At 39.6% G+C, this 25,028-nt stretch overlaps 2 protein-coding genes across 6 annotated transcripts in view; one reads left to right on the top strand and one right to left on the bottom strand.

Annotated features, from left to right (window-relative positions):
• Positions 1 to 476: 476 nt before the first annotated feature.
• On the bottom strand, positions 477 to 12,137 carry LOC111609876 (tumor necrosis factor receptor superfamily member 1A-like). Of its 4 annotated transcripts, none has more exons than XM_023340789.1 (11): positions 11,909 to 12,137; positions 9,086 to 9,167; positions 8,876 to 8,983; positions 8,627 to 8,731; positions 8,456 to 8,510; positions 7,249 to 7,325; positions 6,907 to 7,002; positions 6,558 to 6,722; positions 5,491 to 5,528; positions 5,087 to 5,180; positions 477 to 2,108 (listed from the first exon to the last, which is right to left on the bottom strand). In XM_023340789.1, exons 1-11 carry the CDS (start codon positions 11,921 to 11,923, stop codon positions 1,777 to 1,779), a joined length of 1,167 nt encoding a protein of 388 aa, XP_023196557.1. In that variant the 5' UTR covers positions 11,924 to 12,137; the 3' UTR covers positions 477 to 1,776. The 4 variants fall into 4 exon arrangements, with proteins under 4 accessions (XP_023196557.1, XP_023196562.1, XP_023196551.1 ...); XM_023340794.1 differs by lacking the exon at positions 11,909 to 12,137 and adding an exon at positions 9,748 to 10,919; XM_023340783.1 differs by lacking the exon at positions 11,909 to 12,137 and adding an exon at positions 9,399 to 9,704 and having other exon boundaries at positions 6,558 to 6,719.
• A 1,802-nt stretch (positions 12,138 to 13,939) lies between these two features.
• Positions 13,940 to 25,028, top strand: part of LOC102219421 (zinc finger protein 362-like) — a 13,377-nt gene continuing 2,288 nt past the window's right edge. The window contains exons 1-8 of one of the 2 annotated variants that reach the window (XM_023340761.1): positions 13,940 to 14,429; positions 20,087 to 20,150; positions 20,439 to 20,673; positions 21,121 to 21,225; positions 21,300 to 21,624; positions 21,743 to 21,967; positions 23,101 to 23,179; positions 23,793 to 23,951. In XM_023340761.1, coding sequence (XP_023196529.1) covers positions 20,088 to 20,150; positions 20,439 to 20,673; positions 21,121 to 21,225; positions 21,300 to 21,624; positions 21,743 to 21,967; positions 23,101 to 23,179; positions 23,793 to 23,951 — 1,191 coding nt within the window. In that variant the 5' untranslated portion in view covers positions 13,940 to 14,429; position 20,087. Of the gene's footprint in view, positions 14,430 to 20,086; positions 20,151 to 20,411; positions 20,674 to 21,120; positions 21,226 to 21,299; positions 21,625 to 21,742; positions 21,968 to 23,100; positions 23,180 to 23,792; positions 23,952 to 25,028 lie in introns of both variants that reach the window. The other variant, XM_023340757.1, reaches the window with a different exon arrangement.

Genomic DNA, 25,028 nt, shown 5'->3' with positions numbered 1-25,028 from the left:
TGAATGGGGCGAGGAAAAACTCAGCCTTCCAAAAATGATTCATGCTTAATTTTCTGAACAAAACATATTTCATTGCCATAACCAGGCGGATTTTATTTTTTTTAACTGATTGTGACAACAGTTCCTCCATGCAGCTATAAATATATAGACAATCACCATCTTGCATGTAATTTCCAGATCAGCAGTATATTCTCAAAAGCGTGATGATGTCAGAGGTGTTCAATTGAAAAGCTTTCTTTTGTCACTTTTTCCTTTAGCTACATATTAGTGTTTTAAATATACCGCATCCTGCGTAAAGAATACAAAGACTGTAGTGCAGCTGTTACTCATACTGAGGGAGAATTTGCAATTCATGAGATTTAACTACAAAAATAAAAGCCCGTCCAAATTCCTGCCCAAATTCTTTTGACAGGGTTCTATTAAACAAGGCTAGTCCACAAAGCTGCTGCAATCCAAGTGTACTCCACACACCAAGCTTGGCTTCAGCTTTTTTTATTCTTTACACATCACACGTAACCATGTGCACATGGTTTATTACAGTACCGCTTTGTTTTATAAATCTATCAACAAGACCAGTGAGCATTCAAATAAAAAGAAAAACACTCAAGATAACATTCATAAATAGTTTCATAAAATTAAGAAAAGCAATATCTACAACACAAATTATAGGTTCTGAGATCAAACACAAATACCTTGTTATTATAACCTCCTAAAAACTGGAAAGTCCAAGTCCTTTCCTGTCAGTGAACTGAACTGACACATACAAAAAAAAAAGAAACTCTCAAAGTGAGATACTTGAACACCACAAGCCAAAACTATCATTCTGAATGGAATAAGTGTGGTGAGGAAAAACCCAGCCTACTGCACACTGACACCGTTTTGCTTGCAGGAAACTGAAAATCTGACGTCCTTTGGGGATTTCAGTTGTCTCCTTCTTGAAAAGGTGAGTAACCAGAATCAGAATCAGTGGCTGAGTTGTACTGTCAGACTTTTATGCTGAAGGAGACCATGGGCAGCTGGCCTGCTCAAGCATCACAGATGTACTTAAAGTCTCCATTCAGTGTAGTCTTTATTTAACTAGTCGAATGGAAACAGATAAAACTGGAGGGTCAACTCCCGGAGCTAAACGAACACAGGAAGTGCAAACACGATGCGAGTCTTACTCATATTTAAACGTCAGTGCACCGCTGTGAAACCACAACTTTCTACTGTTGAACTATAAACGATGCCCACATGAGAGAAAAAGAGGTAGAGTGGTGTTTTCTTGGAGGTTTCAAGACAGAAGGTAACAGTTGACAGAGAGGCATTACCCTTGTTTATATAACTTTTTTTTTTCAATGCCCTCAACGGGTTACTAGGATGGAGAACACACCTAAAGAAACAGAAAGTGCTTCTGAGAATTGTTACCGTTGGTGCCTTCATTCACATGGTGAAGTCTTCCTCGTGTGATCTCTGACTGACTGGCCTGGATCAAACCTACATCCAGTGTGTACAGTATATATCTTTGGTTAGATAACACAAAAAATACATGTTGTGGGCAAGCCTATAAAGAAATCACACTGCTCTCCATGATGGTATTCACCTCCACAATTCAAGAAATACATGATGTCGTTGCAGTAGTCTGTTGGTGTTAAACTTTAGTTGCCAGTGTTCACAAACACCCAGGAACAAACTGAGAATTGATATTTCCTATCCCGCCTGTATCACAGACGGCTTTGTACTCTTTGCGTTTAAAGCTGCAGTCTCAGGAGCCGCCCCTTCCCTTCAGTAGCCCCGTCAGGCTGTGAGCGCCTGCTTCGCTTCGCACCTCCACTGCAGCCTCTCCAGGTTCTCCTGCAGCTGCTGGACGCAGCCCGACAACTCCATGAGGTGCAGAGAGGAGTAAACTTCATTCAGGCTCGCCGAGGAGCGCTGGCTCCACAGCCTCAGCATCTGGTACTGCTTCTCCATGGACCCGAGACCGGCCTCCATCTCCACACGCTCCATCTGCTGGTCAGACACGGACAGCAGTCGGAGGAACTCCTTCCATCTGCGAAGAGGCACTTCCTTGATGATCGCGTAGAGCACGATGGCCGGCCAGCGGTCACAGTGCTCATATCGTCTTGCATCTGGGGGGAAAAAGGTTTTGCAAGTTTTCACTTTGCATCTTCAGCAAGTCCAACTTCTGGTTTAGGCTTATTTCTATTAACGTGAGGTAGTATTGAGACTTCTTCTACTTGCTCTACTTTAATCTTAATATTTTATTGGGATTTTATGTGGCAGACCAATGAAAAATAGCACTGCAGTTACCTTTAGTAGCTCCCTTTAGCTCCCTAAATAGAATTCACTCGTTTTTAATCTAATCTCAGTATAAATGCAGCTGTTCTATGAAGGCCTCTGAGATTTTCTAGAATATCAGAATGAACAAAATGTATCGTGAAGATGAAAGAACATAGCAGGATAACAAATGGATGAAGTTGTGGGAAAGCTTAAAGCAGGGAAAGGTGATAATAAAAGTCGTGAAAGCCATTGTGGAAAGAAAGCGACAGAGTAGAGGAAAGATGTGAAAACTGAACTCTGGTCAGATAGGTGGAAAAAAATGTAACTTTTGGCCTACTAAACTAAATGTCATAAAAAAAAGCTAACAGCACATCATCAAAACACCACCGTGTGGAACACGGTGACAGCATCATCTTGTGGCGATGCTTTCCTCAACAGCGACAGAAAATCTACGTAGATCAGAGATGATTAAAAGATGAATAGGACTACATTCTGAAAAGAAAACTTCTTAAAGACTTGCGTCGGGGACAGACGTTTACCCACAGAGAAGATATCAGCTCTAAACATACAGTAAAGAGCTACAATGAGATGGTTTTTAATCAGAGCGTGTTCATATGTCAGAATGGTCCAAAGTCCAGACATAAATCCAACTGAGGATTTGTCTTCTGAAGACATTCTCCAAAATCTACTTCAGTAGAAATGCTAAAATTGTAGCTGGATTTGAGGCGCTCCTTTTGAAGGTTGATAGGAGGATGTTTCACATTTGTCGTATTAGCCAATTCTTTATAGTTTATCCTGTGATGTCATACAGTCTAAGGTTAATTTCCTACAAGAAAAAAACCCAAAAAAACCTAACCTGATAAACTAAGTGCCTGAGCTGGTGTTTAGCAAGCATGCAAAACAAAGATATGCATTGATTATCTGATTTCCCTTCACCTAAACTCTTGACTGACAGGCAAGAAAGAGGGCGTCCCGTTTCCTCCTTTCCACTTAAACAGCGAATGACTGATTACAGATAAATTTTGTGTTGAGCAAGCACAGTTGAAAATGTGAGAGGACCAAACATTGAGATAGTGCAACATGAAAACAATAAGACGTGCAAAGCACTGCCAGATGCTCGATCTCACACCCATCAGACATCCTACCAACCTGTGAAGGTGACGTTCATCCAGACAGATAAAATGGTTATATTATCTTTGATCATGACAGTGAAATCTTCATGAGTTCATACAAAATATTAATAAAACAACAAAGCATGATATTATTTCTGCAGTTTTATAAAGAGCTGCAGCTGGAACAGTGCAAAGCGATTCCTTATTTCCTTTCATTTTGCCTTTTAGTTAGGAGATTTTGTCCTGATTTATTGTTTTAATCTGGATGTTATTTGCACTTTTTTTTTCTACAGTTGTTTTGTTGTTTGTCCTAACTCTGACCTGTGAGTCATCCAGCCTGTTGAATCAGTCAGCAGCTTTAATCTCAAAAGTAAGGCAGCCATTTCTATTCTGCCCCATTTCCAGTCCGAATGACTGTCTTCAGAAGTCACACAGGTGTGCTGGTGCCTATCTCCAGCTAACGTTCCGGGCGAGAGGCGGGGTACACCCTGGACAGGTCGCCAGTCTGTCGCAGGGCGTGCATGTACATGTGGAAGAACGTCCTCTGGTGAAACTGGTGTAACATTGAGCTTTTTTTGCCCTACCTACGTATCACCATGTGGCGGAAAACTCACAATGCGCGTCACCCTGACCACACCGTGCCCACAGTGAAACTTGGTGGTTGCGTCAGTATGCTGTCAGGATAAGTTTCTTTAGCGTGGCCAGCGAGAGTTGACAGGGAAAAAGATGGGACTACCAACAGGAGAAAAGCTGTTGGAGGCTGCCAAGGATTTCAGCTCCAGTAACAACCATAAACATAAGCCAGAGCATATCCGTGTGTTCAGATTCATTCGTTTCCTTCCAGTTTAGCTGAGTTTGAGGTATTTTGCAAAGACGAAGAAGGGGGGAGCAGGGGGGGGGTGACACTGTTCTCTAAATTTGTTAGAGACACTCCTCAAAAATGTGCAGCTGCAGCAAAAGATGGTTCTGTACAGCATTGATTCAGGGGAGCTAAATACAAAACCAGGGCAAACTTTGAAAAAAATAAAATAAAAATCATGTGTAATTCTCATCCCACTGCTATGCACTATTTTAAAACTAGTCTATCAAGTAAAATCCCAATAAAATACATTGAAGTTTGTGGTTGCTTTTTAACAAAATGTAAAAAAAAATTAAAGGGGTCAGAATGCTTTATAAGGCAATATGGACATCGTTACTTCTATTTTCTGCTGCATATTAAACCAGTTGCAAAATCCCTCAAGGAATTTGATCTGTTTTGGAGAAACTCTCATTAGTACTTCAAGGACAAAGTAACTTTTTCTCGTTGACGAGGCTAAAGATCACCATAATTATGTGGCCAGCTTCATAGAGAGTAAAACTGAAAGGGGGCCGACTTCCTTAAGCGGCTTCCTTTCTTTTAGATGTGTTGCTTTTATGTTATTCTGTGACTCATTTAGCATTTTTTGGTGGTTAAAACCCTCGTAGTAACACAGACACACGTCATGAGATAACGCCTGATAGGTTCCCACCTGGTGGGTGTCATCTGTACTTATTTTTTGTTTTCATTAGCAAAACAAACAGTAAGTAAACCAGTTTCTCTCTGGTCTTCTGGGACGCGTCATGGCACTAAAGTCATCCTCCGACGTCCAGGTTATTTGGTCGGGGCTACAGTACGCGGAGAACAACAAAGTTCCGTAGAAGTGAACTAGTGTTGGGAACCAAATGATGAACTTTACCCGTGTGAAGACTGTGCCGCACGTGGCCGCCGACGTGTGCAGGTGGTTCCTGACAGAGCGACATCATGGGAGTTTCCTCAAAAACTGTAAATGTCTGGAAAGAACAAACAGCAACGAGTAAAACACAACTCCCCCGGCGTTCTCTCCGAATAGCAAAATTCCTCTGTAATTTTTCAATACAGGCAAATTATCTTTGGCCTTTGTCGCAAATGTTTGGTAACTACACCAGAGAGATGTTTATCGGCATTTCACTTTTGTTTCTCTTGACCTTTCTGAGTGCGCGCCTGTGTATGTGTGTGAGTGAGTGGTTTTAAGATCAGTCTTCCTCCACCTACAGTGCTGCAACTGTATGTGTTGTACTGTTAGGTGAACAGAGGATAAAGATCATGAGAGAGAGCACAAACCTGTGTGGTTGGGCTGCTACAGTGATGACTACGTTGTTCTGTAAGGAGAAAAGCCGATGATATCAGTTAGTTTCCTGCATATATCTAGTCACATTTAATACAAATTTTAAAAAAGTATTAAAAACAAGAAATAATGCTACCAGTGTCTGAAATCTCATTCTTCTTTTGTTGTGGTTAGTATTTTTAAGTATTTGTTCAGAATTATGAAATGACGCATTATTATTCATAAATCAGTCAAGCTAAATGGAAGGGCATGAATGTTTTGACATTTCCATTGCAACTATGACATGCTTAGATTATCAAAGGGCACATTTCATCACATTTTACCCCCAGATAAGACACACATTTTCACAGCACATGCATTCAAAGTTGGTCTAGTTTTTATTTTATTTTTCTGAAAGAAGGCAGTTCATTTGAAAATGCACTTCAGTTTGAAGTGTAGTGTTGTTTAAGATGAAGTCTAACTGCATGTACGGACTTTAATTTCCGTGCAGATTCAACTCAAAGAGACTTTTAATGTTTGATGTTGTGAGAAAAGCAAATGTAGACAGGCCTTCGGAGTTTGAGTGGGATGGCAGACATTGTTCTTGGAAGAACGTTTTGACGCTTCACCCTCACAAGTAAAACACAGACTGTTTATGTGTAAAAATGTGAGACCACAAGTCTCTGGATGAATTATCATTGATGAATAAATTACTGTATCAATATTCGCTTTCTGAACTCTCACCGACACTGGAGACTTTGTTGTCACTCTTTTTTTAGAGGTGCTCACTGTGTTATCAGCTGATGTTTGAGTTTTGTGTGTTTACTGAGAGCGTCACACTTAGAAAACTTCTGACATGTTCCTAGCTGCCTTGTTTTCTTCTCCTTCTTTCACACTTTTTGAAAAAATGTCTAGGTTTTGGAATAGTGAGATCCAAGTCCAAATAGAAAAGGAAGAAATTTATAGTTCATCAAAGCAATGTTAGAATTAAGTTGTCATACAATGTCAGGGGATAAATAATGAAATTATCACGGTATTGCTGCGTTTGATTCAGTTGGTTGAGTTAGAATCGCCGTGTAGTTACCGTCCAATTTTGGTTCCTGAGGAAGTCTTTGCAGTTTTTTTTGTTTGTTCCAGCAGGGAAGAACAGCTTCCTTTCTGAGCAGGTTCCTGCAGAAGAGCAGCAGGAACCAAAAGAGCAACAGAGATGTAACAATCCCCACAAAAGAAAGCCAGAAGAGTGTATCTGCTGGAAAAGGAACAAAACAAAACAAAACACTGGCATGAGTTCTTTAATCCCAGCCACTAACATACAGGAGAAAGGTTAAGGCTACATCAATCTCATTAAAACTACGGCCACAGAGTTAGCTAATGCTGCAAATTAAGCTCAGATATAATGAAATTTATGGTTGAAATACATAGTTGTAACTAACATTGACTTGGCACTTTCTCGATAGTTGGACTTGATGTTTTCAGTGTGGTGGAAGGAGTCGGTCTTCCTGACGGTGAAGCCGGGCCGGCAGTCGAAGCTTTAGCAAGAAAAAGAGAGGCACAGAATTGCAATCATAGCGCAAAGATAAAAAGGTGCAGTGCCATAAAAATACAGCACGTGTTCCTGAAAAAACGGCTTTAAAACTCTCACATGAACCTCACTTAAACATGCAGAAGAACTTCCTTTCCAATAGGAAAAAAAAAACTACTAATGTTTTTTAGTTGTACATTAAAAGAATTTCTGAAGATATGCAGAAAATAATAGATGTTTCTGGAGTGTTCACCTAATGTCCCCGCTCGAACTTCAGATGGAGCTGAGATGGGACTTGTCTTGCATCCTGGGTGCTTCATACAGTGCTGGCTAAAATAGAAATTAAATTAGTCTTTATTGCTTTATTCCACAGAGGAGGAAATTCAATTTTAACAAGTCACATATGTTCCCATATATATATATATATATATATATATATATATATATATATAAATATATAAAATAAAATAAGTAAATATGGACATCTTCACTTCGATTTGCATTCAAATTACAGTTATTGTGCGCAGTACTTTCTTTTGTTTACAGGACCTTTCTCATTATGTATTCAGTATGAATGGTCAAGAGTCAAAAGCAGCACATATTTTTAACCGGATATATTAAGTACATTCTGAAGCTAGTGAGGTTTGAACAGAGTAAAGCAAGTGAATCTCTTCCAGCATCAATTAAATACGAGAATTAAGTTCCATCTTCGACTTTGAATCGTTTCCCACTAAGTAAAGTAACAAAAACATATAGAATAAGGTGAGACGGCCACCAAATTTACCCAGTTCAAACATTTGAAGCCTAGTGTCGGCAAAAGGAAACTTTTTTGACAAATATAAAAGCACCTGCGCAAAGGAACAATGCTGTCATGTTTGACATTTTATTTTTAAAATTACCAACACATTCTGTTGAAGTACAGAGTTAGAATAGTTTTCTTGAGTGTGAATCCTTATCAACCTTATCAAAGCTTCCTGCATACCGAGACATTTGCAGTAAACGGTGTACAACCCAGGCAGCGCAGGGCCTCAGCTAAACCACAGAAACTGGTTGTCCTCAAAGAGATGAGCTATATGTACGAGTATGATATATGTCTACTTACTAAGTATATAATTTGACTTCAATCATCACAAACTGTTTTCATGAATTATTAAACTGTTATACAATTGTATTGATTTATTTACTTTTATAAACAGCATTTCTAAAAACTAGAATGGTAACATATATATATATATTTTTTTTTTTTTTTTTTTTTTTTTTTTTTTCAAATTTAAGGCATTGCCATCTCTGATTATTTTTTATGGCTGTCATGACAAAGCAATTGCATGACATTTAAAGTAATTGAGTGTCTTTATGTTCTCCTATTTTCTGATTGGCCGAAGGCTGTTAACAAGCAGATAACTGGACAACTAAGATAAATGCCACCATGTCTGAATGTCCCTAAATGCAGCGTCTCTTACCTTTGGCAGGCCTGGCACATATCACAATAATCTTCATTGATGTCGCTGATGGAACCTGAAAAATACATGATTAGACTTTTTTTTCTGATTTGGTTCTGTTTTTTTTTTTTTAGAAGAGTTGATTTTAATCAAATGGAAGGGGCCCTGAACATTTGGTCTGGCTTGACTCACTGTTTTCGGAGCATTTCTTGCAGTCGCCATCCTTTGAATAGTGTCCAGAAGGGCAGATGCACACCTCATCGCTACTAGCTGTGCATGGTTTTTTAACTCCCCCCCCATCAGAAAAAAATAGACAGGTTATTTTTTATATAGCAGACATTAAATGCTCTTTTTGACCATACTGTCCATCTGATTCATTTAAAATATTCTTACATTTCATACGTTTTCCTAATGTCTTACAAAATGACTGAAGATACTTACTACCACAACTACTGCACCGAAGACAGAACGTAAGAGAATGGCTTCTGTCTGTGTATGTGCCCTCTGGGCATAGCTTGCAGGAATGATTTTTAGCATCTTTATAATATCCTGAGAACACGCCAAAAGAAGCAGAAGAAATGTTAGCTGAACTTGTACAGATTGGTAACTTGTGTACAGAAGGCTAGACTTGATTTTGCTGTAACAACCTACCAGCTATGCAGTTTGAGTCTTGCCCTGTCGCCTCAAGGAGACTCACTCTGGTGGACATGAAGGCTAGTATCAGTGAAACAACCTGGAACAAAATTGAATGTGAGATTTCAGGGTTGATTTTTCTCATAAGCAACGTTGATTCGAACACAAATTCTGTTGGTCTATTACATCATTGAGCCTCAGGAAATTAGGAAGATCACGCACGAGGATTTATGATGACCAAGAAATCCAAATAAATACATTAAAACCCGCTTTTATTGCTTTCAATTCAGTCAAAGCCAAAGGTTTTCACTTATATTTGACGACTGATGACCTCCAGGTCTTTGAGGTTGGAAGGACTCATTTCCATCACCATAAGATTGTCCACCAGCTTCAGGACTCTGACTCGGACGCTCCAAAATGTTTATATTGCTTCCAATCAGCAGAAACATGTTAAAAATAAAACAAAATGGCTAGGTTTAATTATGTTTTTTAACTGTGACTGAGATTTTTATATCAAGACGTCTATCACTGTGAGTAACATTTATCACAGTAGGTTTGTGTAATCTCTGGAGGTGGTGTAAAAGCCACCAAGTACTCAGATAACTTGCTGCAGATAGTCCCAGTCAACAAGACATGTAGCTCTATTGTATCCTAGAAGAGTAAAGAGAAGTAAGAATTACCTTAAGGCAGTTTTTGGGCAGACATGAAAGAGACTTCACAAAGAGGCAAGTAGCCGAGTCTGTGGGCAGCAAGTTGAATTAGTACTGGTGGGTTGTGATTATTAAAGACGAGCTCGTTTGTTAATGATTTACTGGAACATCAACAGAACTCCCCAGTCAGTTTCTGGAAGCATTTCAAAACAAAGAGTCTTCACTGCACACATTAAAACACTCCACTTTGGGCTGCTACTACCTAATAAACCTCTACTGGTATCTACACAAGCACACTCATAGTTTAACAGCAACCTGAACCAACATCTTGTTTGACTTCATGCTTCCAAGGAAACAATTACGTAGTAAATGGCTTGGGTGATTCTCACAGTATGGAAACGTCAAGTAAAAACACCAGTTCATGGTTTCTTATCTAAACTTAGTTTTTTAGGTAATTGTTGCACAGAACACTGAATTATATCTTCTCTGGGGCGCTGTGTGGTGCAGGGTAAAGCACAACCCACATATGGAGGCCGTAGTGCTTGGCGCGGACGTCAGAGGTTCGACTCCTAGCCTGATGACCTTTGTCGCATATCTTCCCCCTCTCTTCGTTACCCTCCTTCCTGTCAATTCACTATCAAAAATAGGCCACCAGAGCTATTAAAACGTTTGAATATATATGTCTTCTCTCAATAGAGAAAGTGAGGGAGTCTGTGAACTTCATAAAAGTTCATATCAGCTGGATAATTAGTCTTGCTCTCTACGCTGGTAGCCAGCCTGCTTTCAGCTGATTATAGCTTGCCATCTTCTACTTATATAAAATTATTCTATGAAGACCCATGGTGTTTTTGTGCTTTGGTTAAAAAAATAAAGATCATAAACTTTTAAGAGAATGAATACATTCTCTTTTATTCATGAACATAGAGGAAAACAAAAAGCAGTCTGTAGCTTGACTGTAAAATGACAAAAAAATGTTTCCTTTCCTATTTGTGCCATTTTGTTTTGGAAATTCAGCCCAGGTATTGTTTAAAACATTACCTATAAAATCTATTAAATATATTTGTATTGCTTTTCTATCAAAAACCAGTGCTTAGTTCAATTCTGGTTCCAGACCCACAGGTTGGCGCCCAGGGGTTGGGTCCAAGCAAAACTTAACTTGAAGGTAACTTAATAACTACTCAATCATTAGACTGTTAAAAAGACAATAACAAAAATAACAACAATAGATACATAAATAACTAATTAATAGGGTAGACTGAATAGCAGAGTTTATTTTATTGATTAATGAAAAGGGAATAAATCATTTTTAATTTGCCATTTTTGTCACAATGTAAATAAAAATACATTAATTTTTTCCTCTTTTAAGTTATACTCCCATTACATTCTTGTACATATTTTTGGGAGATACATCAGTCATTTATCATCTCAAACTAAATTCTTGGTTAAATGAAAACAATGTTACATCTACATTGGTCAAGGACACAAACAGTTTTGGTCTGAGTGCTATCAAGAACCAAACTGGAGAGGGTAGTACATTAAAACACTCTAAAGAGCCAAATGTTGCTCTGGAGACGCACATTTCAGATCGCTGCCCTCAAAATGCATCTCACGCTTCTTAACGAGTCAGCTATCCAATGAATGAATCAGAAAAGTGTTAACTTCAGAGGATATTCTAAAATCCGATTAATCGCAAAAGGACTTCTAAAGACATATTTATGCAAAACCTGTCAAAAAGGACAGTTAATATAAATAGCAAAAACTAGTTTACCAACAAAAAGGTCAGGACTGTTTGAGTTATAACTTTTTAACTGGTATAGTTGGGCTGTACAAATCTCCACTACTGTGATTTTTCTTTTCAGTGAAAAAGTGAAAAGATGGTAACCACTGACCTAGATTCTAGAAGCGAAATTCAACACCTTGCCCAACTACATTCAGTCTAACAAGTCAGATTAAATCACACCATCTTGAAATTAAAATGAAGTACTGAACTTTTCACACTTTTTTTTTAATCACAACTCAAAACCAAGCCGCATCAGTGTATTTCATGCTATCTTGCTATCACCGTTCAAAAACGCTTATCGCATTTCCTAAAACTCTAGAAAAAGACAACCAAGCACAAAAAATAAAATAAAATCATCCTTCTTATCCAACCAGCAAACAATCCAAATAATTCAAAGTCTGGATTACTTACCCACACAATGTCCATATCAGGAGCCCAGAGTGTAAGAAAGTTGTTTTTTTTTCTTTTTAAATGAAAATAATAAATAAATTAAAAAATGGAGGTTATCTAGTCGTCACTGCGTGTTGGTCCCACCGCGTCAACTAACAGGATGAGGCATTCTGACTGTAACTCATCAGATTTCCTGAATCTGACTCCAACAGACTGCTAAAGCTGGACTGTTGTTGCATATTTGTGTGTAAGGGCTGTCACTTCTTTGGAGAGATGTGGTGTGAAAAAACAGGAAACGTAATGAGATCACTCGCCTCCTCTCCCCCTCCTCCCCACTCGCACACAGACACACACACGCACGCGTTCACACAAACACACCGGTTCCTCCAACCAGTGGCTTCTCACAGTTCCAGCGAATCTTCAATTGCTGACATATGTAGGAATAATGTGTGAAAGATACAAAGTGGTTAGTCTAGCAGATGTTGATTGAAGTGCAAAGGGAGGAATGACACACAGTAGAACTTTAGCAACTTTGATGTAAATCTGTTAGCTGGACTCAAGCCAAGAAGAAGAAAAGTATTTTAAAGAGGGCTCACTGTGAGAATCAAAAGAAGCTCGTTTAAAACTAAGATTCCTCGTAGTGGTGCAAATGCAAGCAGAGAGATCTTACCTTAGTTTCAGAACACTGTAATACAAATTACGTGAAAGTATTGTAAAGTATTCATTCTTGGCAAACTTTTCCACATTTTGTCAAATTAAAACCAGAACCTTCAGTTAATTTTGGGATGATTTTACATTATAGACCATTACAAAATAATGCATAATTTAAGGTTGTTGTTTTTTTGTGTCAAATGTTTTTTACAAACTAAAACCTAACCTTTTTAATCCGGATCAATTTTCTAGTATTATCTCAGGTTCTCAGTTGTCTGGACTTTGACTGGGCCGTTTTAGTGCATGAAGACACTTTGATTTATGTCATTCTGTTGAAGCTGTTTGTATGTTTAATGTTGTCCTGCTCAAATATTACCCTCGGCCCCAGTTTTTCAAATCTTTTGCAGCTTCTAGGAGGATTTCTTGCAGGACTACACTTTATTCATCTCCATCCATCTTCCTATCAACTCTGACCAGAGTCCCTGTCGCTGCAGAAGAAAATGCTGTAAGTGTTCATTTTCTGCCGTGCCTAAGTCATAAAGTTCTCTTTTGGTCTCACCAGTAAACCTTCCTCTCCCAGTTTGCTGTATGTCTGACATGGCTTGTGAAAAACGTTTTGTAATTCCAAAGAGGGAGGGCAGATTTGTGTGTTGAAACAAACTTCTCCTGATGACAAATTGTCCTAACTGAGCTCTGGATCTCTGCAGCTCCTCCAGAGCTACCACAAGCCTTTTTGGCTTCCTGCTTTTGTTGAGCGGACTGTTGTGTATTGGTGGAGTTTTGCAGTTTCTCATGCTCGCTTCATTTCCAGATTAGGGATTGAACAACTTCAGATGTTCTCTGAGAAAACCTCACAGAGCAACTTGAACAAATTAAATTACAAATGAGGGGACTCCATTCACTAACTGTTTACTGCTGAAGGCCATTTTGAATGGATTGTAAAACATGGGAATCAAAGTAATGGAGTTTGAAAATAGTTTTTAAACCATGTATCCTCCTCAAAATAAATTGTGTCGGCTTATCACAACAAATCAGTTTGCATTTCTAACATGCCAAAATGTGTAAAACTGCATTATATGATTAAAACTGAAATCAAGAAGTAATTAGCACAAATCCATTCCCAGGGCTGCGAATGGCCCCTAGTAGGACATCTCTGTTCAAACTGTTTATCTTCCACATCCAGCATGGCCTAGATACTCCTCTAAATTTCAGATGTAATTTCCCCACCCCCAATGTATTCTCGTTTTATTTTTTTTATTTTTTTATTCTTAAAGCACGAATGAAACTTAACATTACTTTGCATTTGCAGCTGTAATATTGCACTGTTTTTTTTTTTTAATTTCTTTTCTTTTCTAATTTTTTTCTTTTTTCTAAATTAAAAGAAGCACAGTAAAAATCTCTATAGTGATATTTTCTCTGGTTTATGTTGAAGTTCCACCACTTTCTCCTAGGCTGTCCTGCTCTCTAATCTCAAGGCATTGTGCAAATTCACTTGCGAATGTGAAATCCGTATTTTATTGCAGCATAATTTAGCACGCCATACATTTTGTTGTAGTGGAGTGCTCCATGTTGTAGCGTCCGGGGATATTGCAGTGCGTATGTGGTGGATAAATACGCCTTAAAATATCGCAACGCTATTCACCTGGCAAGCACTGCACAGTAAACATGAATAAGGTGAGCTGTGAGGTTAAAAAAAAAACACACACACACACAACATCCAAAGCAACATTAGCAGATTTCCTTTCTGTAGCCGCTGTGTGTGAGCCTTGCAGCAGCACCCAGAAGTGAACAAAGCGACCCGGAAGCGGTGGTCCGACTGGAGGCAGACAGAACATCAACCTTTTATATTATAGCTGTTCTCGCAAGACAATATCTGCAGCCAGGACACAAGGTAATTTGTGCATGTCTCATTTCGGTGTGTGTGCGTGTTTTGCCCCGCTAAAGCGTTTGCTCTGTTGGAGGATCGCGTCCCGGATGCGTTACAATTGTGCACAAAATGTGATTTCCCTCCTTTGATTCGCCCAAAAGTTACAGAATGTGGAGGGGGGGAAAGAAAAGTGAAATTTTCTTAACACGGCTAAGCGTTTTTACGGGATGTGGAGGGCTTGTTCGCTTTTAGTATTCGCACCTTAGCGGCATCAATGTGCTCTTTGAATCGGCGTGATGAGTCCAGCTTGTCCGTTTCCGTGCTGTTTTTTTTTTTTTTTTTCGCAGGGCATGGTTGTTGTAGGAAGTGTCAGTTTTTTTAAGAGGTGGGGAGGCCGGGCTATTCAAACCTGCAATTCGCCGTAAACAATCATTCACGCCGTTGACGTGATAAACACACCTTTGTGTCCTGCTCCCTTTTTTTAAGGGGGGAAAAAAAAACCGCAGCACCTTATTATGGTACAGGCTCCTAAAAAAAAAAAAAAAAAAAAAAAAAAAAATTGGGGTCTGCAGAATATGGCGTCCCGCCTTATAAAAATAAGGCTGCCATTTTTGTTTCTCTTTTGTCTGGAAATGTTTTAAGAAAACTGTCTGAGAATGTCTGGGCAGGAGCGGGAGGGTTCCGGGGGTGAACAGTCCTCCTCCGTCGGCCCGAGTCCGGAGCTGCTCCCCGGGGCGGGCAGGACGGCATGTCCGAAAAGTCCAAGAAGGCAAAGTTTAGTTTGGTTCGGCCGAGCTTTTAAAGCGACGGACGTGTAGTTCCCACAAATTCAGACAAAAGGGGCCGAGGACAGCTGCAAGCTACACGGCCACGGCTCTCCGTGTCTTTTTATAGGCGTCCACACATTCTCAGCTGACATTTAGACGCTGGAGCTGAGCAAATATAAATGTGTCGGCGTGGTTTTAAACAGGCAGTTTTGTCTGCAGGCCCAAACTCACACTCAGACATTGCCTGTGTTTGCTAAACAGTTATGCCGCTTTAGTACTGGATTGACAGTGCCTAAATATTACTTTATTTTGTACGCAGAATGTTGAATCGTACTACTTCTTAAAAAAAGAAGTAACTTGCATTGTTTTCATACCCATCATCTGCGTCTTCCTCCCGGCCATATGACCTCATGGGGATGTTACTGATTTGATTAGACCTGGGATAAAGACGTGAGATGTTGCTAATTGATGTCTTGATCTATTTACACCACTTTGCACAAAAAATATTCACACTCCTTGAACATTTTCACGTTTCGTCACAACCAAGTATTTAATGTAATTTGTGCGCTAGAACAACACAGAGTATGACTGTGAAGTGAAGGGAAAGTGAAATGGAAAATCAGATGGACAGCACCTGAACATTGGGCTTAAACTCTTGCCCCAGTTGAACTGAGTTAGGGACTTTGACTAGGCCAGTTCAAAACACGGATACATTTTGTTTAAACTATGGGTGTCCAACTACAGTCCTCAATGGCTGGTGTCCCGTATGTTTTAGATGTATCCCCTCCTCAAAAGAAGCCAAGTAAGCTCCTGGGCATGTCATCAGGAGGAGCTAGCTTCTAGCTTCTTTTCTATAGTGATGTACTGTTATTTTTCTAACATGCATTGTATTTTGCATGGAAACCAAAATGTTTAAATGCCCTCTTGATACTCTTTGTTTACTTATGTTGTCTAACAGAACCTCCGCGGTAGCGCTGCATTTATACTGTGATTAAATTAATATATATAGCTAAACTTTTTCTCATGAATTACATTAATACTGAAGGCAACGGCTGCCGTTAGATTTTATTCAGGGGCATAAAAGTTAAAAGAATTGATACGCACTCTTAAATTTTCAGATTTGATTTTGCTGAACAATTATGAACACTATCATCTTCCTTCTTAATGAATATATACTACTTTGTGTCAGTCTGTCTTATGGAATCTCAGTTAAACACATCAGTGTATGTGGTTGTAATTTGACAAAGTGTGAAAGGGTTCAAGTTGCGTATTACATGGCACTGTATTCTCGTCACAAATGATAATGTGCAAGAGATTTGAGTCATGCCTTTTCTTTTCCGTTCCGTTAAATGAACAAGACTTCTCTGTGATTTTAAAAATGGGTCTTATAAGCAATATTTCATCAGGCTTTCTGAAGCTCTACTTGACCGTTTTCCGAAGAATGTTTTCTGTTGCCCTGGATGACTGGTGAGTCATCCAGGGCATGAAGGGGCTCCCGTGAACCAGCATTGACTCTAAACAGGAAACTTAGATGTAAGCCTGTTTCAAGTGTAATCTTTCAAACTGTTTTTTTTTTTTTTTTGCAGATTGTGAAAAACACAAAGTGTTGGTATCAGCAAGGCACGGACTGCCTTGAGATTCTCAATGTATGATATTAAATTAAAATTGCAACAGCATTTACATCAAACCTAGCACCAAAATGAACCGCGTAATTGAATTTCTTTTATTTGGAACAGAAAGCAAGTATTATCCCTGGTGCTTCTAACATTTATTGTTATTTTGATGTAGAAACTAAAGCTAAAATTGAGGAATAAAACACTCTAAATTTAATTGGCATTTTCAAGTAAAGGTTTTGACAGTGCGGTGGTTTTTTGGCAATCTGTATTTTGTTGGGTGACACTGGGAATCTGACGGGCTAATTTTAACCGGCTAAATAGTTGGACTATCAGCTAGCCTGCAGTCAACATGCTGTTTGTAGTTTACTAACTACGTCCAATTTTGCAATACTTTTAGCGAATAAAAAGTGTAGTTCCTAGATTTTATTTATATCTGAAGTCAGAACTTAGTTCTGTGAATATTAAGCTGAACCATGTAATAGTTGCAGGTTCAGAAACCAAAGGGATTTACCAGTTATTGAGTTCAGTGACCAGGCTAATTACTTTTAGCAAGTGCAAGCTAAAAGTCTATTCAGACACTAAATTTATGTCTAGTCAGAGCACAAGGTTATACATTTATTTAAGAATGTGATAGATTTAAATACACAAAAACTGCTGGTATTGTAAATAAACAATTCATTTCAGCACAGCTCTCTATGTTGGCAACATGACAGCCATGTTGGATTTTTGGGCCATGTTTGGAAAGAAACCTTTCTCTTTTTCAATTTGGGGAGTGGCGAGGAAGGAAGCTTCCCGTTTATTTTTTACCTCATGGAGCCTGAAAATTTTTACTTTAAACTTGCAGTGGGAGAAGTTATTTAAATTATATCTATTTAAATAATATGACAATACATAGCAAATACAAAAAGTCCAGCTGCTGTGAGATGGCTTTCCTTATAAAAAGCTAGAGAACCACTGTTCTGGGTTTAGTTCATGCTATGAAAAACACCAGTGATAACAATTTGACTCATAAAATAGTTTTTTTTTAGCAACAAATATGTGATTTCCAAAGAACTGTGTCTTTGCATGATTACCAATTCTCAGGTTCTGTGACTTCTGCATTTTTTCAGGATTTTCTCCCGTATAAAGACATCATTTGTTTCCCATGTCCTCATTTTTAAGCACATGGCTCTATATGCTGCCATGGCCTTTTGCAAGCACTGGACTGAAAGGGAGAGAAAAGAGAGGCACTAAGAAGTGCAACAAAAATACAAAGTATGAAGAAGTGAGCATAATGAAGGTGGTTTAAAACTTCTGTGTACCTTCTGAAGATATTAGTATTTATCAAAAGGGGAAATATGTGGGGTGATGGTGATCATATTTCACAATCAAACGAATGAATCTTTGTGGAGCCGTTACTTGACTCAGCTCTGCTGCTACGCATGCACCATGCATGATCTGCTACATGGACTGCAAACTTTGCTGCAAAAGTATGATTAAATGTCAAAGGTGATTGACTAAAGAGACGCATAAACCTTTTTTTTAAAAATCAAACCAACTTCTCTTGCTTCAGGTCAGTTAGAATCACCAAACTTATTTCTATTTTCTCAATGCCAAAATAATGAGAGAATATGTCAGAGATTACAAAATCAGACGTTTACCTTTGCAAGATAACTGTCTCTTGAAATAATGAAGGAATGCCCATGTTATTTCATTTCCCTTTCGGATCAATAAAGTTTCTTTGAATTGAATTTGAATTGAATATGATGATGCTTCTGACAGGTTTGAAAGACATACCTGTGGATGCCTTCTTGTTTGATAGGATGGGAAAGTTAAAAAAAATTGGCCAAGATATCAGGAAGAGAATTATGGATTATGTCCAACCATTTTAAGAGACAGTGTCCGTGTCCCAAAAATTAATATATTTTGGTCCAAAATGATGAAACTTAAGTGAAACTGTTTGGCCATAATGACCATCGTTACATTTGGAGACAGAACGGGGATATCTGTAACATCCTAACTGTGAAGTACTGTATGTGGGCGGCAGAATCAGGTTGTTCTGTTGTTTTAGAAACTGATCTACTTAATTAAATCGGTCATGACCAAAAAAAAAAAAAAACACATTATGTAGAAATAATGAAGCAACATCTACAGACATAAGCCAGGAAGTTAAAGCTTGGGTGCAGGTTGGTCTTCAAGATGGACAATAACCCTGAGCATGCAGCCAAAGTGACCTAAGGCCTCTGGCTGCATGCTTTGTGATGGCTTTGTGTGGTGCAGCCATCACAAAGCCCTGATCTCAATCCTACGCAGAAGTTGTTTGAAGATCTGAAAAAGCCGTGTGTGAGTGAGGCGGTGTACAAACGTGTTCCATCAGTTCTGTCAGAAGGAATGGGCCAAAACTTCAGCAAGCTATTGTGAGCAGCTTGAGAAAGAAAACACAAAAGGTTTGACCAAAGTCATAGAGTTTAAAGGATAATTATCCCTGGCACTGACCAAATGCATATAAACGTATGAATTTTAAAAGTTACAAAAAATCTAGAAAAAAAATGTTTTTGTTAATTTTTCTGGCATCTAGCAAATAGAATTATTCTAATCTTAAACACAACAATAAGTATGTTGTGTTTTAACCTCAAACAGTGAGAAATGAATGTGTATCTTTGTTCTGGTTTAAACTCTTCCTAAATTCACCTCTAAATTTAGATAGAGTAGCATGGTGTCTACTTTTGGTTATGAAAGCTTCAAATTGGACCAAATTTAGCTGATTTGTCACCAGCTAAATTATACAATTATACAAAATTACACTATAGGTTTTCCCATGCTCTGATACAATCAGGAAATAATCCTGTTTGGAAAATAAATTTTTAAAGTTGATCAAATATCAGTGTAGAGTGTTGTGTCTCCTTAGAGATGTTTTCTGCTTTTTATTCAAGTTGCCAAATGGGTTCTATTTAAAAGTGATTTGTTGGTAGTACAGTTGTGCCAGTAATCACATCTGGGTGTAGCATGCAACATTATACTAAGCTTTTTAAAAAATGTATCAAAACAGATGAACTGTGTAAGGGGGTAAATATAGGCCTGTGATTCTCATTACTGTATCCTGTAATAATAAATTGTTTTTCAGTATATTAGAAGCAAGTAAGAACGATGACTGTCATTCAGCAAAGACATGTACGCTTTTGGCTGGTGAGGTAGTTTTTACGTGTTTGGAGTTCAGCTTCAGACCCCTTTGCCCACATGTTGTGTTTGTGATCATCCTGGTGATTCAGCAGCTCGCCAAGTACCACTTCTGATCATCACTACGTGTCTCTTGTTTCAGGATGGCAGAGCCTCGATTTAACAACCCCTATTTTTGGCCACCACCTCCCTCCATGCCAGGCCAGGTAAGTCCATCCACAACACGTCACAACGGCAGCATTTCCAGCCTAATTGCCGCATTTGTGTCCATGTGTGAATGTCATTTCCAGCCTTCACTGAAAAGCAGAACCCGGGTTGTGAAACTCCCACAGGTCACTGAAGTAGCTGTAGTAGAACTGAAGCTCTTTAGTTTACGCTTGTTTGGGGTTTTTTTGTTGGGGGGCCTACAAATGACATTCACACACGGTGGCTGTTTTCTGTTGAGCATGACCCGTTAACCCTTTCAGCTGGATAACCTGGTCCTCATTAACAAGATCAAGGAGCAGCTGATGGCGGAGAAGATTAGACCTCTGCACCTGCCGCCTACCTCCACCCCGTCCCAGCAGCCGCTGCTGGTGCCCACCTCGTCGCCGGACGGCGGCGCTCCGCACGGCATGTCGGTCCCAAAACCTCAGTCGCAGCAGGTGCCGGCCCACCACTCGCAGCCGCAGGGCTCTGGGCAGCTAGACATCACTCTGCACGCTCGACCCGCCTCCAGCTCTGGTCCAGGTAGTTTTCACTTTCGTTGTTTGCCTCATCTGAAGGCAAACAGTTTTAAGTTTAAATAAAAATCTTTATATATATATATATATATATATATATATATATATATATATATATATATATATATATATATATATATATATATATAAATTCTGGTGCCTAGCAAACATACTGGTCATTTATTGAGACATATAGTTCTAAAAATACTTCAGAAAAAGAAAAAAAACTTTGAGTGGTTTGCATTTGTTTACTATTAAATATGTTATATATAAGTCCTGGGGTGTGAATACCTTCCTAAGGCACTGTATGGTTGTTGCGTTAGTAATAGAACTTTTCAATGGATCCAACTTTCTAATTCTGGTTCTTTTTCATTATAGAACAAAACTAGCAGTTTTGCAGTTTGAGAGTAAAAACTGGCCGACTAATGCTGTTGCACTATCTCTCAACTCTAAGATGGAAATCTGGATGACAAGTCATCGGTAAAAGCCAAAGGATTATGGGAGGACTGGCACATGAGACAGCTCACCGAGCAATCGGGCCGGGTCAACCATCGTTCAGGTACGCCCGTCCCGACAACAACGCGCTCGAGACGGAGCAGCTTGATTTCAGCTCTGGTTCTCGCCCTCCCCCAGGCCTGGCTCCCTCATCTCGACCCGACAACCACAGCACCTCGGAGGCCCTGACCCCCACCACTCCGACCTCGAGCAGCCAGAACCGAATGGGCGGGGCTCCTTCTGTGAACATCATCTCCGGACTGGCGAGCGGTCCCGGCATGGACCACATGAAGGGCGGACTGGGCGGACTGGCCGGACTCCTGGGCCCCCCACCCAAGGCACCTCGGGGGAGAAAGAAGATAAAAGCGGAAAACACATCTGGGCCTCTTCTGGTGGTGCCCTACCCCATCCTGGCGGACCAAGGCTGCGTCACTGTGGCACCTAAAGAGGGCAAAACCTACAGGTTAGGCATTTAGAGTTACTATACATCTCTTATTTACAGGCTTATAAGCATTCTTTTGGTGGTTTACAGTTTTTTCATGCCTCTTTTTCCTTCTCTTTTCAATCTTTCTGTCGTCAAGATGCAAAGTCTGCCCGCTCACCTTCTTAACCAAGTCAGAGATGCAGATTCATTCCAAGTCCCACACAGAGGCCAAGCCACACAAGTGTCCCCACTGCTCCAAGACATTCGCCAACGCCTCCTACCTTTCCCAGCACCTGCGCATCCACCTTGGGATCAAACCCTACCACTGCTCCTACTGCGAGAACTCGTTCCGCCAGCTGTCGCACCTGCAGCAGCACACCAGGTTCATATCACTGTTTACACAAGCATTGGGTGGTGATGGACTGGACGGACCCAGCAGGCCTTATATGTAAAAAATTCTTATTCGAGAGTAGCTAGACAAAGTAGAAGGGGGAAAGACATGCAGAAAAGGCTGGGAATCGAACCTGTGACCTCCACGTCGAGGAGGTTGTGCTGTACCCCTGCTCCACCACAGCACCCCAATGTTTTATCAGATTTAACAATAACAAGGATTTTGCATAACTTTTGTGAAGCTGATAAGCTTAACGCAGGAAAATCATTCGCATCAAGCCTCAACTTTAGACGAGAGACGGATCTCGGAAGAGATTGATGTCTTAGGAATACTTTTTCATAGCATTTGCAGGGTTTCTGTAAGTTTCTGTAAATTCAGTACTTTCATGTTTAATACGTTTCTGATTTAAACTTAAGACATACATGAATTAAAAATACAACTTGAACTTATTACCGCACAGACTTACATGTTAGATACTGGACCCAGTTCAGCACTTAGAACCAGGACCAATCCTCTAGAGAGTCTAAATCATCACAGTGGTCATCATCACAGGCCAGGAAATCGCTGAGATCCCTGAAAACGCGTTACTTCCTGAAGTACTTCCAAAACAAGGGTACGTGTGGGTCAGAGATTGCGTGAGGGGACCGCACATTCTCCCGTCCATTTTGCCTTCGTAGATCACAATCTGCGTTTAAAGTGACACATGCCAGTTTCAGGTCCTGTTTTTTGGGCACGCCATATTTAGAAAGTAGAACCTAGAACGGTCCACGTAATAACCTCAGGAATACCGGTGAGTGGATTTTGATTTGGTGTTTCGCAAAAATAGAATGCGGCTCAATCTGTTTTTATATCACATTTATGTTTGTAACCCTTACACAAAATGAGAAATTTGGGTTCTACAGAGGAAACTCTGTTGCAATTTCACTTTGACCTGTTTAGACACATTTTCATTTTCTGTTTAGGGGTTGTTTATTAACATACCCCTTTTGCAGCGACTGATATTTGAAATATGGAAGTAGGGAAGCTACTAAAACAGGCCTGCATGACTTGGTTTAGGAATCTCTCTGATGGCTTAGCTGCTGTTATTTCCATCTTTACAATGTTTTGTATTCAATTTGTTCCAGAATCCATACTGGCGATCGGCCTTACAAATGTGCTCATCCTGGATGTGAAAAAGCTTTTACTCAGCTGTCTAACCTTCAGGTGAGCCTTTAATTATCCTAACAGGATCACACCTTGAACAGAGCGGGGTCACTGTAGTATCACACGTTAGAGGTGTTATTATTCTGAAGAAGCTAATTATGCTAAAAGCAGGAGTCGTTAAGAGTGTTTAATTTGACTTGAACATTGTCCAACTCTGGATGACAAGAAAAAAATTTAACAGTGTTAAAAGAAAAACGTTTTAAAACTTTCTTACTTTTTACCTTATTTGGAGAGATGATACAAACTATAATATCAGGAATAATTTGTTTGCCCAGTACAACTGGGGGTTTGGTCCGACTCATTGATCATTTTGGAACCTGACCAGCTCACAATCACCGACTGCACCGTGAGTTCTGCTGGCATTCCTATGTGAAACATTTCTAAATGAAGAGCTGATGTACAATCCAGAGTTCCTAAAAATCATTCAGTCAAAAATAAAAAAAATAATGTTTGGACTTTTTATGGCTGATGGGGTTTCCCCCCCACCCCCGACGCTCTCCACAGTTGCGACAGCTGGCTGACAAATTGTAACGCATTCATTCCCTCTGCACACTTGGACGTTTGAAGTGGACTGCTTAGCAACCTTTCTCCTTGTCTCTCCTCCACCCTACAGTCTCACCAGAGGCAGCACAATAAAGACAAGCCGTACAAATGTCCCAACTGCTACCGTGCCTACTCAGACTCCGCATCGTTGCAGATCCACTTGTCGGCGCACGCCATCAAAAACGCTAAGGCCTACTGCTGCAGCATGTGCGGCCGGGCATACACCTCAGTGAGTAGAAAAAAGGAGAGAGAAAAAAGAGCCACAGTTCTTTCTTTCCCCAGAATGCGTGTTTACAAAGACTGTCTATAGCTTATTGCTGATAAGATTGTGACATTTGATGATGTTCTGCCTTCCTCTGACAAAGAGAAGTCACGTTTCCTGTTTGTGATAGTTAACAATCCGGAGTGCGCTAACGTTTGCTCAAACGAGCGGGGAGGAAGTGGCATTTTGGAGCTCAGGGATCTTCCAAGTAGTCCTTTTCACTTAGAATGAGAGCTGTATTACACAACGGGAACAATGATTTGGCTACAATGGCTGGTCCAAAGATTTAAATGTCAGCTAAAGTGGGTGGGTTGTTGGCCAAATAGCTGAGGTAAAAAAAAAAACAACCACACAGACAGCAGAAAATCTGCTTTGGTGTAGATTCTGTTCAGAGTTGTGGACTCAAATAGCAGTTTTACACTTCCTATGATATCACTGAAGGCTAAATTGTGGTTTCACATTAAAACAGTTATGGAGCAGTGGCTTTGATAAAGGATAAACATGATAAACTTGCAAAGAAATCTATGTAAACATACACTGGGTGACCAAACGTCCCAGCAGACAGATGAAAAACTCTACAGACCTGGAGTTTATTAGAGCTATAGGTTACTAGAAATAGAAATTTTACTTAGATTTTAGTTTTAAAACTGCTGACTTCCAACATATCAAAAAAGTACTTATTCTGAATTCCTTTGACCAAAAATCCTCACCTACAGTGTTATTTGTGACATTATGCCTTACATATAGGATAATATCAGGAGAAATTAAAGAAAAACTTTCATTATAAAAAGTCTGTATCCATTAATTAATTTTTAGAGGCTTGTTAAGTGGAAATAAATACTGGAAGTACATGGTCAGGTAAGTCTGGTAAGATGTTGCCTTTACATTCAAAGAACAACATAAGAGTAAATCCGTAAAGCAGTATTGTCGCAATTTTGACTGTTTGGGGCTGGATTTGAATGTCAAATCTGATTGAATTCGAACAACACCTGTCATGTGAAAACGTCTCCGCACAGCTGGAGTCAGCAGATGAAAGTCTTTGAT

The sequence above is a fragment of the Xiphophorus maculatus genome, chromosome 1 (assembly GCF_002775205.1).
Source record: "Xiphophorus maculatus strain JP 163 A chromosome 1, X_maculatus-5.0-male, whole genome shotgun sequence".
NCBI classification, from domain to species: Eukaryota; Metazoa; Chordata; class Actinopteri; order Cyprinodontiformes; family Poeciliidae; genus Xiphophorus; species Xiphophorus maculatus.
The sequence above is the reverse complement of the archived record's forward strand: the minus strand, read 5'-3'. Positions and strand labels throughout refer to the sequence as shown.

Coding starts and splice junctions, on each gene's coding strand:
- LOC111609876 (XM_023340773.1), bottom strand. CDS start 9,440: ATGGTGATGGAAATGAGTCCTTCCAACCTCAAAGACCTGGAG. Junction 5,529..6,557: donor TCAGGAACCAAAATTGGACG/GTAACTACACGG, acceptor TTCTCCTTACAG/AACAACGTAGTCATCACTGT. Junction 5,181..5,490: donor GTAGCAGCCCAACCACACAG/GTTTGTGCTCTC, acceptor TGTTCTTTCCAG/ACATTTACAGTTTTTGAGGA.